Below are 19172 nucleotides of genomic sequence, written 5' to 3'. Positions count from 1 at the left end.
TCTCTTCCGTCTTTTTCACCTGACAGTCATTCCAGCTTTAGCACAATAGTCCATACTCAGTATATATTACTACACATCATTATTTCGTCATTCTGTAGAAATCCCTAACAACAGTCATTCGTGATACATTTGAGACTAAGGAAAACGGGCGCATACCAGTGAAACCAGCTCACGAGAAAGTGGGAGAAAAGTTGCCGCTTCTCAGCACCTGTAAGACAGGGATATTCCTAAATTGGTATTCGGCCAGCACATCAAATGGCGAAACCAGGGAAGAGTAAAGCAAATCCCCGACCCGTGTAGTTGTATTATGGAATCCTGCTAGCCGTCCCAATTGACAGCCCCTACATCCCAGAAAGCTGGGAAGAACAAAACAGAGATGGGATCTCACCTTTGCTGCCCGGAGACGGCGAAATCATCAACCGAATCATAGTTACACCATGCACACTGCCAGAAGTGAGGAAACTACGAGAACCCTGTGTTGACAGAGAAGATCAAAGAGTTATTGAAAGTGCAAGAGGAAGACAGGAAAAAGACCTGCAGACTGAAGAGGGAACTTTCTGGGGAGACTGCACGCAAAACAGGAATCCCAACATGCATGCATCTAAAGATGGATGACCTGGCACATGGCGAGGTAGGCCTGTTGATAGCTCAAGGAACATTTGGATCATGCAAAAGGCCGACGTATAAGGGAATTTCAGTAGTGGTAAAAACTATGCTGAACCCAGAACATCTGTCTGCTGAGGAGCTCTGCAGAACTGTGGAGAAAGAGGCACAAACAATGCTGATGTTGGAGGCATCCCCTCATCTCCCCCTCTTGATCGGAGTTAAACACCAAGCAATAGCCATATAGTATAATAACTCAGTACTGGGGGATGTTCTCTACCATAAACCAACTTCTGTCTGAGTATAGCAATGTCAGATCATCAGTATATGTATTTTTATATATTGACATTGTAATGTGGCGAAACAGGGTAGCTGCGCAGACTTGTGTTTAGTCTGGGTCATTAATAATTCAGGCGCGTCTTAATCATGCATTAAACATGCGCGCGGCAACCAATCAGAGGCGCGCATTACCTTAGGTCTGGGCGCTGGCTGCGTGGGTTGCCGGGACTTCTCAAGATGGCAGCGTGCTAACCAGAGCTCTGTGGAGTTGTGTTGTGTTTCGAGAGTAAATCTGACGTACGACCGCTGGTGGTTGGGGATCTACCTCAAGTGTACCTGGTGCGATCGGTTAGTGTGGTGCTTGTTCTCAGTTGCCGGAGCTGCCGATTATATCAGATCTCTTTGAAGATTGGGAATCGTTAGACAGTCTCGTTTATTTAAGAAGCGGTAGATTATAGGGTTAGGGAACCCGAGCGAACCAGTTAATTGGGGAATTAGCGAAGCTTAGACTAGAAGGATTGTGTGCCGTTGTTCCATGCTTGTTGGCATAGCGACGGTTGGTTGCGGTCCTGGTCTGGGAGCTTGCTTTCCACGTTGAGGTTTACTGGGTGCAGGTTTCCGTTAGAGTCTAGTGAGGACTATTATAATCGCCTTCTTAATCAACTTACCTGTGTTATTTCATAATAACTTGAAGTGGGTGAGGGTTATTTAAGTCACCTTAAACCTTGTTGCAGTTTGGGAACTGTGTTGCTTTGTAAGGCAGTATAGATTATTCTTGTATAAGTGTACCCTGTTGTGTTGTACAGTTACGAAGATTGTAATTGCTTGTGTGGTCAAGACTTATCAGTTATAAGCCATCAGTAGATTATTTATCTAGACTGGAGGGTTACCCTGATCACTGTGAGGGTTACCTGGTTATTGTGAGGTTTACCCTGATCACCGTAAGGGTTATTCTGGTGTAGGTTAAGGATAAGGCTTATTAATCACGTTCGTGGTGCAGTTGACCACGTAGGACTACCTCCCTCTGAGGATAATTTTGTATATAATTAATTGCTGTTGTATATAACGGATAACTGAGCACTGACATTGAATAAACCAATCATATAATTGCCTTAGAGATCACTGGTCACCTTGAGATTTAGTCAGTCCTGTATCACTTGTATTGACATTAATTGTAATCTTTATTGACATTGGGATCAATTACCTAATCACAGAGCGGTGGTAAACTTCCACCAAACGAGCAGCCCCTAAGGCATAGTCCACCGTTCGTTAACTGATATCCCCCCTTGCGTCAGGATAGCCGCTCATTCTTGCGTAAGGTTAATAAATATATTTGTGGGGTAGGCCAGGTCAATTCTATCTCCGATCAGGCCAGTCTGCTGGTCCGCCACAAAAAGGTGTCAGTTGTCCCGCCACAGTAAGTTTAAATTTAACCTTAATAAATACAATACTGAAAATATTTCTCTCATTTTGTGAGTAAAAAATTCAACAAATGTAATTTCCAATTTTACCAATGCCGTTAAAATAACTACACGTATTAAAAACCAACATACATGTAGAGCATCAACTGATCAAAGTGAAACACAATCAGTTGGCAAGTTATGCATCAAGAAAATAGACAGCAAAGAATACAATTACAAATATATCAAGTGAAATTAAGACAAAAGAAAGCTAAACAAGTTACATGTATGTACACTCGTCTAAATCTGTGTACAGCATGTACTTCTTCCAAGAATTGCAATTTATTGCTGCAAGACTACAAGAGGCCTGCAAATGTTGAGATGACATCTATCCATGAGCAGATCTAAGACCACCCTCACCAGCAAAGAAAAACGGCCCTTTATGCCTCTTCAAATTATTTTGTGCCCACACAAACGAAATTAAGACCAAACATTTCAAAGCTGTTGTGTGTATATATTCAGCACTCCTTGTGCAAAAAGATCATAAAATGAAAGTGATGGAGCTCTTGCCCACAGGAAAGTTATTTCAATGTAGTAATGCACTTTAATTGTTCCATCTCGAGGCAGCATGTAACTGATTGAATGGAATAAAATGACATCTTATGTCAAACTGGGATTCTAGTGGGACGTCAGTTGCACAAAACTGGGAGCCCAGTGGGATGTATGGTGTTCCATATGTGCTGTCTGGTCAGATTTCTCAACTGGCATCACATTTTTGGTTTAGAGTCACGTTTCAAGTGGCATCGCATTTTTCAAGTGGCATCGCATTTTTCAACTGGCATCGCATTTTTCAACAGGCGGCATGTTTTTCAACCGGAGTCACATTTTCAACCGGTGTCGCATTTTTCATGAAACTATCATGGCTTGGATAGTGGCTCTGTATGTCCTGATTCTTTATTATACTATCCTTTTTCCAGAGTACAATCAGTCAGTTCATTGAAGGCCTAAGGCCACTTTGGCCTGAAATCAAGAAGAATCCAACTGCAATGGCTTCACTGTTTGTGTACCAAGATGATGAACTGACATTGCAAGACATGAAGCTGTACACGATCAGTTGCTCCCCTGAAGGATCAAACAACAACCTTTCTGAGGACACGGTGTACTCTTTCAAAATCTTCCTGCAGTGTTGTGCAGGTAATTTTTGGACAACGCCTTTTGAAAAATGCAATGAAGGTTGAAAATGCAACACCAGTTGAAAAATGCGACACCCGTTGAAAAATGCGACACCAACACTGGCTGAAAAATGTAACAACGGTTGAAAAATGTGACGCTGGTTAAAAAATGCGACACCAAACCAAAAATGCGACACAAGTTGAAAAATGCGACGCTGGTTGAAAAATGCAATGCGACCAGACAGCACATATGGAGCACCATTGAGATGTCAGTTGTACAAAACTGGGATCCCAGTGGGATGTCAGTGACATCAAACTGGAAAGTCAGTGGGATGTGAGTGGAATCCAACTGGGATACTGCCTATCCCCCGCAAATCGCCCATCCCGCATCCCGGTGGGATCCATCCCGCATCACGGTAGGATCCCAGTGGGATTCCTACAGTCACTTTTTTCTTGGGATAATTTTAACCTTAGTTGTTGTTGCTGCCTCTTTGCCCATGGATTATGTGAAGAAACTGTTCCCAGGAGTGGAATGGACCCATATTTCACAAACTATGGCCTACAAAGTCAAGGATGTGAGGAGAGTGAGTAAAAAAATAGCCTGCTTCATTGAGGGTTTTGCATGTAATGTAATGTACTGAGCTTTAATAACACCATTACATGTGAGGTTAAATGGATATGCAACAGAGAATGTAAAGTTCTACAGAAGAAAAGTTGTTTAAATACGAGACGCTTCTTTGTGGCCTTTGATTTTTTTTATTAACTCTTTGCAGTTGGCTCTTTGAAGGTTAAATGTTTCAATTTTAAGTGCCATGTGACTGCATACTTTAATGCATAAAGCTTAAAAACATTTTCCACTGTTATTGCAGTTTGGGTGACAATTTGGTTTGTCGAAGACAAAGATTTAAACTCTGAGACACCCAAAAGTATCAGCATTGGAGACAGTTTGATGGGCCTGTATTCAGATCAGAAGTTATACCAACTGACATTATTACGACATTGACATTATGGCTAAATATTACTTGCATACATTGCATATCAGTCTAGGATTGTCAGATTCATTACAACAGGTGGCTAGGAGCCAAGCACTTTATTCATGTAGTACACTGTATTTTGATTACCATGATAATCGCATGTATGATTTACTACATACTGAACACAATAGTCGTTTATTTTCAAAACTGTAAACACCATTGGAGTTGGTCTGTAAACTTATGAAACTAATAAAGAGAATGCTCCTGGACCCCAAGTAAAACTGGATACAAGGCTATGGGACCCACACGTTATGCAACCGTGCAATTTGAACACAAGTAATATGAAGAGGAGAGACCGATAGCATATGCTAGCTGATCCATAACAAAAACACAACAGCGGTATTTTATTACCAGAACAGAAGTACTCGCCATTGTGACTTTTGTTCAGTACTTCAGACACTATTTGCTTAGAAGACAGTTCCTGATCCGGACAGATCACAGTGCTCTGAGATAGATAATGTCCTTCAGAGATCCAGTGGACCAAATGGTCCGATGGCTGGAGATCATGGCCCAGTTTGACTTTAAGATCGAACATCGTGTGGGAAAGAAGCATGGCAACACAGATGTCCTCTCTAGGGTGTCGCGCGACCCCGGGACATCCATTGACGATGGCCAATGTCATGATTGGGATGTTCATCTCCCTCTCCTGACCTCAGCCTAAAGAAGCAGTTAACATGAAATGACCGGATACCCTCCAAACATGCCTATGTTCGGTCAAAAAACTCATGCTTCCATCAACGTGGTGCTCAGTGGACCAACCAATATAAACAAAGCACTTCAAGATGAATGTGATTATGTTATCTCGCTGAAACAGCGGCTAGAGAAAATTCATTGTTTAGTCCATGAACATTTGAGCAAGTCAGCTCAATGTCAGAAAAAGGACCATGATTCGCATGTTGCCAACAGAACTACCAAGTTGGTGATTTTGTGTACATGCGCAACAGTGCCAAAACACCGGCCAGGACTATCCCCAAAACTCAGACTAAAGCAATGGGGAAATGCTGAAATCATTCACCATGATCAGCTGAAGCAGTATTACAGTAATGATGATATCGCCAAGTGGATGAGTAAAGAAACTGGCACCGTCTCAACATCCTTCCAAAGCAACCTCTTCCTTGAATGTTCTGTCGCTAGTAAGTCTCTCTCTGTGCAGCACCCAACTGCAGGATGAACATCCTGTCAACAAACAGCCAAGTATCCAGCTAACTAACCCTGAAATGGTGGCCATCAGCTTTCAGCAGCCATTCTCTCTGCCGACGGCTTCTGTGCTGGTTCAGGCCTCAGTAATACCCGAGTTCACACCGGCTCACCCTACCTTCAAGGAGACTCGATCCCCACTGAGGCCAGCCACATCTCGCCCTATACTGCGTCCAGCCCTGGCCACCGCCACAGCTCACCCGTCAGTACAATGTCCATCTAGCTCTCCTACCATAACCCTTGATACAAAACACAGTGTGGCAACTGTGTGTCCACATAGTCCAAACAACTGTATTGCTACACTGTGGACACTGAGTGTTCACATAGTGATCCCACGCTGTGGTGACGGGGAACTTTTCTGAGGGACATCTGTTTATAGCAATGTCACATTTTGACCTCACTGAGGGCATTCTTTGAGTGCGCGACATTGAGATGCGCACCCTCTATACACTGCTATAAGTGCATGCACAAATCTGTGTTCTTTTGGGGGAAAGGTTCAACTTGAGTAGAGGCACACACTGTAGCTCCAAAGAACTAAAACTATTTCCGAGTTCAACTTGAGGGAAAAGTACGTTGGACTGAGTTGAAGCACAGATGGTCAGAAGAACAAAACTTGTTACCATACTTTTGCCAATTTCGGAAAATGTGTATCTGACCTTCCTGACCATCCTCTACCTCAGGATGTGAGTTTTAGTGAGTTATGCTGTTTTCATTTATTTCCTGTATTTTCTTTTCTTCTAGCTGTTGTCTCCAAGCATTGCCCTAAGACAATTGATCAAGACTTCAGAGACAAAGTCAGTGATTTCTTGGGAGGTGCAGGGGATAGAGACGGAGGGCGGAAAATGAGGCCAAGTCCCAGTCACGGCTTATCGCCAGTGAGTGAAAACTCCAAACATCGAATCCGAGTCACCGCCGCTCCCGCGTGTACATGTACATGTATAGCAAGCTGTACATTTAGCAGGGCACCCTACCACACAAGGGCAAATGCGTACATAAATGAACTGTAAAATACCCTTGTGTCTGGGTACCAAGCCACATTGGTTACTGGACGCAGCGGAGCTTTGACGGCCGGAAGCCATGCAGCTCCAAGACTGTTACATGTGGCCCTGACTTCAACATTGGTGAATTTTGCCTGTACTTATGTATGACGTGTTGTATATGTATTTTAATGCAAGTCTTTAAATATCTCTCCTTTAAGATGACCATTCCGAGCTTCTCCGTGCCCAACAAGAGATGATAGTACCTCGGCTTTCAAAAAACTGTCTGGTAAGTGTGTTTATACATGTATTTAATGATACTCATTGACACAAAAAGCACCACTTGTTATCGATATTTTCAACTTTTTAAAAACTCATTGTGGCAATGTGGAATCAAAACTTTATTGCAAACAGTCATTTTGCAGTTATTTTATCTGTACTATTTACTCTTTGTCTACCTTCATGTTTTCTCTTGATAATCATTATCATGCAGACATGGCAAGCACTTTAGTATTCATTCTCTCAACAACTTTTCGTTGCACTTTTGCTGCAAATGCATCAAATGGGGTCCTCAAGCATGTTTTTCGGGTGATTTGTGGCTAGCTGTGTGTCTGTATAAGTGTTTGAACCCTATCAGTAGGACAAGCTACAGTTTTCATACTATTGGAACTTGTTACCGGTGGTGCATATGCACGTGCATGATGGAGTTAGGCCTACTGAAGAATCAGATAAACAGATGATAATGCTATATTCTTTTAACCCTAATCTTTTACCTGTTTGATCATTTAATGCATCGATCGAGTGGCCTAACAACACCTCAAAAAGTCCAAATACGTCAAGTGGTAAATTCCTGCTTCACTATTAAGCGCACTTTCTGAATCAAAATTACTCTTTGTAGAAGCGACATGTTCCACCATTATAGTCTTTGTAAGATAAAACTGAAAAAAATTAAATTAGCAAGGGTGTGTTGAATATGTTCTGTATGTTTGAAAATCTCTTGTGACATTATAATACGTGTTTAACCTTTCCAATAAATTAATTGAAATCTTCAGTTTCTCAATTACAGATGGCTCAAATCATCACAGTTTGCCCACATTCAACGGAAAGGGACACCGATGATAGCGATGATTTTGACCTGGGGTATTAAGTACCACCACAGAAAACAGTCGACGATCTACCCAAAAAAAGTGACTGAGATCATAGCCAAAATAAAACACAAAATCAAAGTGAGAGATTCTGAAAAAATAAAAATAAAAAAAACGCACCGTCACCCCAACAGCAAACAGACACATGTTTGACTTGGACAACAGTGAAAGTGACATGTCTTTAAATTCTACTCCATCCCCACCAAGATTTCCGACTCCACCAAGTGATCAGCCAGCACCGAACGAGGGTTTTTCTGGGTCATCACACTACATAGACCAACTGACTCCCAAAACTCAAGCATGCGGCCAGCACTGAATCAGGGTGCCCCAATATTGTCACGCTTCACGTAACGTTTCACATCACGCTTCATGAGCCAACTTACCTCCCACTAAAGCAATTAACCAGCACCGAACCAGGGTCCCTTCTCATTGTCACGCATCACAGAGCTACTGACTCCCCACTCAAGCGATTGGCCAGCACCAAACAAGGGTCCCTCTGCATCATCAAGATTCATGGACCAACCAACTCTCCACCCAAGCATTCAACCAGCACCGAACCATGGTCCCTTTACATTGTCATGCTTCTTGGACCAACCATGGTCCCTTTACATTGTCATGCTTCTTGGACCAACCGACTCCCTACCCAAGCATTCGACCTGCACTCAAGCAATCGGCCGAAGAGCTCAACAGCAACGGCCACAAGCTCCTTGACTCAAATGAGACACTACTTAAGCACTCAGCCAGCACTAGCCCAGAGACCCACAACCATTTCAAACTTCAGTAATCAACTAACCTACCATTCAAGCATTGCATCATCCCCCAACCCCAAGGTTCTCCAGTGTCTCAGGTTCCAGGGACCAACCATCAAGAAGCTGGAGCTTTCCACTGGAGACCAGCTAAATAACTCTACAAGCTCCAAACTTGCAAGTTTCGACTACCCACACCCCTCCACAAATGCAGAGAGAAAGAATTGAATTGTGAGTGTTCCTGCATGAGAACTTGTCATTCATGTCACAGTGACATGATCAAACGAATTGTCGAACTTAAGGAGAAAGTTTATCAACTAACAGTAATAAACGCCCTAGCAGTGCCAAAAAAAACCAATAAAAAATCGATTGAGGAGATCTGGAGTAACTTGGAAGAGACGCCCGATACCAATGGAAAACCACAATGAATTGTTAGCCAGAAAGTAGTAGAGCAGGTGGCAGGTCTTGTGCCCAAGAAATTGCCAGAAAATTAGCTTCTCTTTTATTCTTTGACACAGAGAGAGTGAATGCAAATGTTTGCGGGGTAAGAGGAATGATGGAAATGGATGAAGAGCATATGAATGCAATTAAGGTGGTTATTTGTAAGCTTTGCCTGGGATCTGATGGTGAACGTGAGCGCGTGTGGAGGACCTGCACAAAAACCATTGACAATAATAATAGCCCTTTCAGCCCAAGAAGTGCCAGTTGGACTCAAAGTGGCAAGCGGCATCTTTCCCAACGAGCCTTTGTGTTTCACGATTTCAGTGTCACTAGGTTACCAACATTCCTCTTTGGCACACAGACCAAATGCCAGCAACAGGAATGTAAATAGTGCGCTCTCACCTGTTTGACATCATCTTGAGCGCTCTGATTGGACGAGATGGCTTGGGGATGCGCTAGACAAGCCCTTACAAAAACCACAAGAAGCGAAATGGCCGGAGCTTTGGACATTGTCAACGAAATTTTAGCAGATAGTGGTTCCGAAATATCCTCGGATGAAACTTTCTCCTCTTCCTCATCAGAAGATAGTGATGATAAATTAGTGGTGACCAGAAACTGTAAGGGGGTAAAAGGAAAGCAGCCGCTGGACACCGCCTTATGCTTCCTCTATAAAAAAAACTTGGGACAAAGTCTCATTTTGGGGGGGATCTTCAGGTTACAGAGCCCGCCAATGATATTGGGTGCTTACATGACGTACACTTGCAAGACATAGCTATCCAGTCATGATATTCCCTTGCGAAAAATGCTTCTTCAGCGACCATCTACCGCGTGGGCGGCTATGCCACGGTGGGCCAGTGAACTCTGACTATTGAGCAATCGTTATTGCAGGAAGCACCAAACCTCAGACGGATGGAAAATAAAATAAAATGTCTTTCCATGGCACAATTTGTGTTAGAAAGACAATACTTACATGGACGGGGGCATTAGTTGATGAGTCTTCACCATTCATGCCATTAAATAGCTTCATCCTCATCCGTGGCGATCTTGAAGGTCTTTAATAAAATATATGGCTTGATGGCTTTAAATGTCTTACAAATACCAAATATATTTTTTCATACGACAGTGAGATTCAATTCTAAACGCATCAAAATATTAACCTTCGAAAGATCTATTCACATCATTGATATCAACCACGTTCACGAGTATGCACGTACAATACACTACAAATGGCATTTATATACATTAACAGTAGCAACTGAACTTCCACATCCAAGTTTCACAACTGCTGTTCTGTTTCAAATACAAAGATGTTAACACTCAAGTGGAATCCTAACAATCCGCTGGCGGCGATGCGTCCAGCGGTACGTAGGTGTGCATATAGGCAGATCTGCACTATAGTAATACAAGCCTTGGCGCAGTCTAGGGAGGATCTTGCTTTAACCCTAACCCTGCCAGACACAGCACAGTGCATCAGGCAGAAATTCTGATGCACTTTGATGCAAAATGCCACCAAAGACTTCTGCATAGGTTGTAGCAATGCTGATAGATTTAGAGGTCAGTTCCACCTTATGCTGGGTGTTTGGTTACTCCACTTGGCCCAACTGGCAACTCTCACTGGAGTTGCTGGGCCAGGGCTCAAGGTTGTTGATATTAGGTTTCACTGTGCTTCCATACTTTGGGAGAGGTATTTCAAGTAAGTAAAAAAAAGGGGGAAAGTGCATTATTTCCAAGGTAAGTGCATTGTAATTTTCATTAGTTTTTGCATCTGAAAAAATTGTATAAAAATAAATTACAAATATTCATACTGTATTTTATTTATTACATAACATATTACATTTCATTATGTAAGATCATGTACCAAAAACCTATAAAAGGCAGTAAAAATGTGCTCCAGCCCACCCATTTTGATAAATGCCAACATGTCTAATCGAGAAGCAAGAGAACTGCAACTCAGTTCGAAGGAGGATGAGAGAGAATTATTCTTGGGAGAGATCATGGAGGAGCCACCGAAAACGAGAAAGGGAAAGACCAGCAAAGGTCCTGTTGAGAAAGTGGCGAGGAGGAAAGAAAAAGGATGTCATCCAGTTGTCCAAAAGTACAATCCCACGTACCAAGCAAGAATGATGGAGGCAAGACGAAATGAGATGAAAGAGAAGCTGTCAGGATGTGGGAATCCCTATGACAAACACTAACTACCGGGCAGTAGTTGACATATCTGACAGTGAGGAAGAGGCCTACATAGATGATGTTGTGGATCAGATCCTTCTGGAGGAGAGTGAAACCTGTGCGAGTACCTCTGATGAACAAGCCAGACAGCAGGAGACAGAGGAGGAGATGGAGGAGACACAGGAGCAGTGGCAAACCAGAGGCATGTATGAGGAAACCTCGGGCACGGAGACTAGTGGTGAGGAGGTTGGAGATAAGACGAGTGGTGCTCAAGACGGCAGTGAAGCATCAGCCAAACAAAGAAGAGGAAGACAAAAAAAGCCCACCCCTCTTCCAGACTCAGACAATGACCCCGACCCTCCTCATGTTGATGACGATGTCTATCCACCTGACCAACTTGGATGGACACAATCTCTGACAAAGATAAAAATTCAACCATTCGAAGGTCCCCAGCAAGGACCAAAGTTTCATAAGAAGAAAGACCCAGTAAAGTACTTCTTGAAGTTCTTTCCACTGGCACTACTTGTCCAGATCACAACGAGAACTTCAGAAATGCTGGCAGACAGATGGTCACAACGGTGGAGGAGGTGAGGGCATGGATTTGTATCCACATGGTGATGGGACTCACCAAGATCCCGTACTATCAGAATTACTGGTCAGCAGACCCAGGATACTACAATCGTCTTATTCGGCTACCTGGCTAACTTCATGGTCCATCCTTACAAGAAGGGAAAGTCTGCAAAGATGGCAGACATTGCGTTTGAGGTGGCTAGACCCTTCTTTGGCAGGTATCACTGCATCTACACAGACAAACTATATACGTCGGTGGAGTTGGCCCGCAGACTTCTTGCAGAGAAGACGTACCTGACAGGAGCAGTGAAGTTAGGCAGTAAAGGACTGCCAATCCACTTCAGTAGCAATGAGGAAAAAACCCTCATCACCACAAGAAGGTGAAGGAGCTGGCCAAAATGCCAAGAGGCAGCTTTTGCTCCCATCAGCTAGGCCAACTCACTGCCACAGTGTGAAAAGACACCAGAGTTCTTCCTCTCCTGAGTTCCTGCCACCAAGGATACAGGCATAAGACCAAAGATACGCTGCAGAGGAAGATAAAGCGAGGAGGGAGACGTGTTCCTGGCACTGTGACGGCACCAAGGCAGGCAATTGACTACACTAAGTACATGGGAGGCGTTGATCGTGCAGACCAGTTCCGGAGTTACTACACCTGCTCCAGGAAGAGCCAGTTTTGGTGGAGAAAAATCTTGTACTTTCTCATCGATGTCTGCAGGGTCAACGCATGGATAACATACTGCCATCACCGTGCCCAAAAGAACATCAAACCATCATCCAAGCGAAGTCACTCCTCCTTTGTTATGGATGTTGCCAAGGGCCTTATCGCAGGACATTCCAGAGGGACTGCTCAGCCACAATCAGAGACCAGAGAGCCACAGGATTTGCCAAGTCACCACCGCCAGAGGATGCCATCAAAGTGGGCCAAGAGATGCAAAAGATGCCTGAGAACTGGCCACAAGAACCCATCAGGCAACACACCTGTCACAAGGCATGGCTGTATCATGTGCAACGTACATTTGTGTGAGGGGGACTGCTTCCGTGCCTTCCATGGCCAATAGTCAGAATGTAAGGAGGCAGAAAGAAGCATGTAAATAAAGCGACAGAGTAAATAATAAATATTATAATAATAAATAGGTATTGTAAATAATAAAAGAACATAAAGGAAAGAAAGAACAACAGAAGCTTGAAAACAGTAGAAGAAAAACATAAAAGAAGCCAAAGAGTTACAACTACTTAGTTAACAAAAAGAAACCTTGTAAATATAATGCAGGGTTCGACCTTAGCGCTGGTCCACTAGACAAATTCTAGTAAAAACCGCGGCGGAGTAGTAGTTTGTATACAAAACAATGCGTCAAGCTGTTACTTATCTCATGGGGGGAAACAAAGAAGTAGCGTTAATTAACTGAAAACATTTAGTTGTCTTGCAAGTTCAGATCAAGTAGGTTCGTGAACAAGTCTGAAGTTATGTGGCGATTTTTCCCCTCTGTTTCTGATCCTGGGGCTGGGAAATCTACCAGTACCAAGCGTGATCTTGTAGATAGTGACCGGGAATACGATCAAATTAAACGTCAAAGATCCTACCGCAAGGAATGGGAGTCAGAATTTAAGTGGCTTTCTTATGACGACAACCTTGGCCTCATGTTCTGCAAGTTATGCCGAGCTGCTAATGTCACGGGCGACCGAGGAAAGAAGCAAAATGTCTTCTACAAAGGGTCAGATAACTTTAAGATCGATTTGATCCGCGCTCACGTGACCAGCGACAACCATCGCCTCGCAGTAGATCGGGAGAAAGCCAGACAGTGTACCCCTGGTACAAGCCCAGCAGAAGTCATGCTGAAATCGATGAATATCGCCGCTCTGAATCATCTGAAACTTCTATTCCGGAACGCCCATGCCATCGCATTGAATTGTCAGCCGTTCACTGACCATCGATGGATGGCCCGTCTTGACAGCGCGAAAGGCCTTGACGTCGGTTCTGCCTACCGCACTGACAAAGCTGCACATGCTTTTATACACAGCATTGCCGAGGTGAGCTTCATGAATATGTACCTTGCTGTATTTGTGACGTCACAAAGTATAAATTTTGCCATTGGTGTGAATGCGTTTACCGCGCATCATGAATATGCAATTACTGGTATTCAGTTTTGTGACTGGTGGTTGACACGTACTCAATCGACATGGTCATGGCGCATGGCATGTACGTGTACATACACTGCCGTGCAAAAGTCCCATCGCACATGTGCTGTAAACATACACTGCCGTGCAAAAGTCCCATCGCACATGTGCTGTAAACCTTCCGTTGTAGTTTTGCAATAAATTACTGAGTCTTTATAAAAAAAGCATCTCACCCTTGTAATGTCTAGTTATTTTAATCAAATAAATTCATAAATCTCATTGCTAAAGTCGGCGACTACCCCCTCTTTTCGCTAACTTTCGAGCGACTGTTTTTCGCCCGTGTAAAATCGCCATCTTGAAATATCTCATTACGTATTCATGAGCTCATGAATATTATTAGGTGGCATTTAAACCAATGGAAGCAAAGCTGACGCGGTGGGGAACTATGTCTTATGAATAATTATAGGTGATTTCGCCGCCTGTGAAGGGTGAATGGATACTAGACAAATCAGGCTACCTCGTGGCGACAAAATTTGCATACCAATACTTTCACTTTGATACGCAAAGCAGCAACACAATGCTAGCAAATACGCCACTTACCACTCGCGAAAAGGGGATGATCGAAGCCTGGAATCAGGAGGGAATTTCCAACCGGTAAATTGCCAGAAGGCTGGGAATCAGCGAATATGCTGTTCGTCAGAATCTCCGGAAATTGACGGAGTTTGGGTCAATGGAACCCCGACCACGCACCGGCCGACCGAGATCGACCACCGAGCGGGATGACCGGCAGCTCGTGAGGGCATCGTGGCGCAACCGCTTTCTGACCGCCCCTGAATTAGCGATGGAGCTTGCCAAAGCAGGGGTTGCAGTCCACCGCAGCAGTTTCAAGGCGATTGGCTGCAGTTGGGCTGCATGGCAGGGTTGCTAGGCATAAGCCCCGACTTTCAGAGCAGCATAAACGTCGTCGGCTAGCCTGGGCCCGAGAGCATCTGGGGTGGACCGCCAATGACTGGAGCCGGGTCTTGTGGTCCGATGAATCGAGATTCCAGCTGTTCCAGAGTGATGGACGGGTGTACGTCAGGAGGACTGTGGGGGAGGAGTTTGACGAGAAGTGTGTTGTGCCCACCGTAAAGCATGGGGGATCCGGGATCATGGTGTGGGGCTGCATGAGTTCCACCAGTGTCGGCAGCCTGGTGCGGGTCAACGAAAACATCAACGCCGCAGTTTACGTTGACATCCTCCGGGAAAACATGCTGCCATCTGCCCACAATTTGATCGGCCATGAATTCCTATTTCAACACGATAATGCTCCATCGCATACCGCCAGAGTCACGCAGGAATTCTTGGCCGATCCCACCCCAGAGTTTATTCGAGAAATGGGGGGTAGTTGGCAGTTTGAGGTGATGACTTGGCCGGCCCAGAGTCCCGACCTGAACCCCATTGAAAATCTGTGGAACGAAATTGACCGCCGTCTTCAACGTGAAATTCGGCCGGCAAATAAAGATCAACTGTTCCAGATTGTCAATCGGATTTGGGAGGGAATATTCATGACCACACGGGCATAAAATAAGGAAACTTAGAGGGGCATTTATAGTTGTAGGTGAATCATTTTTATTTTTTCCTTCCAGCTACTTTTTTCATTAAGGTGATTTATTTTGCGTCCCAGAGATTGCAATTTACTTATATACATTTTTAAAATAAAGAATTGAATACATTCCCACACATGTGCCTGCCTTTGATAGAGTGATGATTTATCCTAACATTTTTCAGGCTTTTAAAAAAATTGTCAAAAAGTATTAAAAGAAACATTGACAGCAATGCATCCCAAATTGCTTTACATAAAGTCATTTAAAACACTCCAGTTGATATAACCTTCAATAATTCTATAAAGAATTATATTTAAGCTTAGTTGAAAAATTAATCCTGACAAAATCAGTTATAAAATTTTGCTGTTTATGAAAACAACCCGCTTGATTTTAATTTCATTGCTTTGTCATAGGTTGAGCGCCTAAAACTCATAGATGCAGTGCAGAAGGCCAAGTTCATATCCCTGATTTCTGACGGCACAACAGATGCATCCATCACCCAAGCAGAAATTCTTTATATTCGATACAGCGATGATGGCACACCACACACTCAGCTGGTTGGTGTGCATAGTGTTGTGAAAGCAGATGCAGAGTCAATCACAGAGAGCATCACCAAAGGGTTGCAGAACAGGCTTCAAATCGATAACGCCTCTCTCAAGAAAACGCTGGTGGGGTTTGGTTCTGATGGGGCATCCGTAATGATTGGGCGAAACAATGGGGTTGCTGCTAAGATGAAGAGGTACAACCCAGTCCTCCAAGCCGTTCACTGCACTGCTCATCGACTTGAGCTGGCATTTAAGGATGCCTTGAAGACGGTAACATTGTATACAACACTCAGCAACAACCTCCTTGGGCTGTACCTGTTCTACAGAAACAGCTCAAAGAACAGAAGTGGACTGAAGATGGCTGCCGAGGCCCAGCAACAAGAAGTTGCAATTCCTACAAGAGTTTGTGGCACCAGATGGCTGCCCCATCTTCAGAGAGCACTTCAACAGATGCTGTGGGACTATAAGGCCTTGATAACACACCTTCAGCAGGTTAGAAATGTAACTTCATAACTCATATCAAACACTTTAACAAACACATAGTTTGCTCATGATTGAATGACCCTGTTTAATATTTCTATTTATTGATCTAATTCTTTCTCTGAAGGTGGAGGTAGAGCCTGGTATGTCTGTTGATGCTAAAGGAAAGGCAAAACAGTTCCTAAAGAGCCTACATCGACATGACCTGATGAAGTTTGCCCATTTCATGTTGGATGTGGTCACGGTTTTGTCCAAAGTATCTCTGTCGGCTCAGTAGTCAAGCAACACAGTGGCAGAGGTTGCTGCCTCTATTGATGCAGCTGTTGCAGCACTGGCAAAGTACAAAACACGGTAAGCATTCATTCAAAGTCTGGGATTTGGAAATAATATTGCAGTACAAACTTCTGACTTATTAAAAAATGAAGCAATTTTGTTCAATTTCTTTTATTTTGTCTTAATTGGGTATTTAGGAACATGACACCTACATGTAAGTTGCAGGACTTTGGAGAACAAGGCATCTTTCAAGGTGAGGAGCTGGGTGGAGCTGGTAACATCAGTACAGCAATAGGCGCTGTACTCACAGAGATTGAAACCAGCCTGGAGGGAAGGTTCTCTGATATGAATTCTGGTGTCTTGTCTGCGATGAGAATCGCCAGTTTCAAGTATTGGCCCAACGAGCAGGACTCGTCACAAGGTTAGAACAATCCCATGTGCAATTGTTCAGGAAAAAGTTCAATTTTCACTCATGGACAATATCTATCTGATTTGTTTTTAAAAGTTACTAGTTTCGACCTCTTCCCAAAAGATTTCTTTACAAACTTTGGAGATGAGTGTGTCGCTGCAATTGTGAAGCATTTTCAGCCAGTCCTGAAGGAGGCAGATGTCTCCATTGATGAAGTTGCTGTCGAATGGGACCTACTGAAATCAAGAGTATATGCCAAGTATGTCAGAAGAGCCAGCAGTTCAAGACAAGCACATCAAGCAAACTATTCCCTGTAGAATGAAATTTTGCACCCTGTAATGTGAAGCTAAAAATATAAATCTATAAATTTTACACCTTTCCTTCTTTGAAAACATTTGTAACTTTCCTAAATTTGATCAGGTTTATGGTTTACGATTTACATCAATTTATAGCAATTCTAATAGGACTTCCCTTTCCCCATTTGCTATAGGTACAAGAGCATCAGCAATGCCAATTGGCCTGATATCATCAGGTCCTCCAAGCATGAGCTACCAAACATCTGCTGCTGAGTGGACCTGATGATTACCATCCCTGCAAGTTCAGCAGATGCTGAGCGTGGCTTCAGCAGGTTAAAACTGCTGAAGACAACCCAGCGGACCAGGCTGAAGGACGACGCTGTGTCTGACCAACTCATGGTGATGCTCCACAGTGCGGGCATTGAGGACTTTGACCCAATGCCCGCAATAGATCTGTGGAACAGATCTAGCGTAAGAGCAAGGCATCTGGGGAAGCCTGAGGTGCAAGCAGATGAAGAACAGAGTGAGAATGGGAGCGATGATGACAGCAGTGAGGAGGAGAACGAGGAAACTATGCAAGACGACCCAGACCCGGACAGCACATCATCTGATTCAGATTTTTAAATAGACCTCATCATTGTATAAGAATATCAAAGAATTTCAGACCAGCAGCCTATGTTTATGAGGCAAACATTGTCAACATTCTTTCATTTGATTTACCGTACAAATTACTTTAACATCAACCTTCCACCTGTCACCTTTTCATTTGAACTTAACATAAAATTTTGCTTGGAAACCTGTAAAAGAAAGGAGGGAAAACAGAAGTTCGCATTTATGTAAAATGTTATATCATTTTGAGCCTTCTCTGTCTCTTCTGACAGACTGTGAATAAAGCAACCCATTTTCAACTGTTAACCACCTACTTGTCTGTGTGGTTATTGCTTGATTGAAATCTATAATTAATCTCATCACTCATCATGTAAACAATACGCACCATGTGCACGCTGTTATTTATGAAGTTGAAGTCAGCAACCTACAGACAAAAAATTACCTTAAAAATTAAGGGGGAAGGATGCGGACCAGTGAAAATGCTGGCGGACTAGTGAAAAGTCTACATTACTGGTCCGGATGGCCAGTGAAAAAAAAAGTTAAGGGAAAACCCTGAGCAGGCAGCTGTAAATGCCCGAACAGCCGCCTCGAGCCAGCCCAAGGGCCCAATGAGTCGTTCACCTTTGTCGATGCGGGTGTCGGGTTTCTCTCCCGGAAACCGCGATCATGCTGGTCAACGTGGCCAAGGAGGGGACCAGATTGGTCAACTCCGAGGTGTCCACGTCTCCCCTTGGAATGTCGTCCACCATGGCACTTTTTAATTGGCTAGTTCCAAATTACCTCATTTGTCTTAATTTTTGGGCCAATCGCAAGAGCTACTAGCACCTGTGCGAACGCGTGATTCGGTAGGACTATTTAACCCCCCTCTCGTGGCTGTCTTCAGAGCGTACTAAGACTTAGGTGCGAGTTCTATCCGAAAGTGCCCCCTGCACTTTTGCCGTCCAGTTAGGAAGGAGAGCCGACTCCACAAAAGCGACTTTCTGTCACGTTCCTAACGTTCTTGCATCATTTTGCCGCGTGCTCTGTCGATACAGAGTACAAAGTCCCCAGGTCACGCTTCGGAGAGCCGACCCGGTTCGCCTCTCCACCCGGCCCGCTTTTCACCCCCTTTTCCTGCTTGGGAACGCCC

General features: G+C 43.8%; 1 protein-coding gene and 1 pseudogene across 1 annotated transcript; both read left to right on the top strand.

Moving 5' to 3' along the window:
• The first annotated feature begins 11150 nt into the window (after positions 1-11150).
• LOC147798526 (uncharacterized) lies at positions 11151-11864 on the top strand. The gene is made up of 2 exons (XM_087139195.1): positions 11151-11398; positions 11692-11864. The coding sequence occupies exons 1-2, from the start codon at positions 11173-11175 to the stop codon at positions 11862-11864; spliced, it is 399 nt and encodes a 132-aa protein (XP_086995321.1). The 5' UTR covers positions 11151-11172.
• Positions 11865-11904: 40 nt separating this feature from the next.
• Positions 11905-18076, top strand: LOC110979707 (uncharacterized; annotated as a pseudogene).
• The last annotated feature ends 1096 nt before the right edge of the window (positions 18077-19172 follow it).

The sequence above is a fragment of the Acanthaster planci genome, linkage group LG07, assembly GCF_054643075.1.
Source record: "Acanthaster planci isolate LZ-2023a linkage group LG07, COTS_SCS, whole genome shotgun sequence".
In the NCBI taxonomy this organism is placed as follows: Eukaryota; Metazoa; Echinodermata; class Asteroidea; order Valvatida; family Acanthasteridae; genus Acanthaster; species Acanthaster planci.
This window is presented reverse-complemented; position numbering and strand designations above follow the sequence as displayed.

Bases quoted from the DNA above. Each gene is read 5' to 3' on its own strand.
- LOC147798526 (XM_087139195.1), top strand. From the start codon at position 11,173: ATGACAAACACTAACTACCGGGCAGTAGTTGACATATCTGACAGTGAG. The intron at 11,399-11,691 runs GTGAGGAGGTTG...CTACTTGTCCAG, and splicing joins CTCGGGCACGGAGACTAGTG to ATCACAACGAGAACTTCAGA.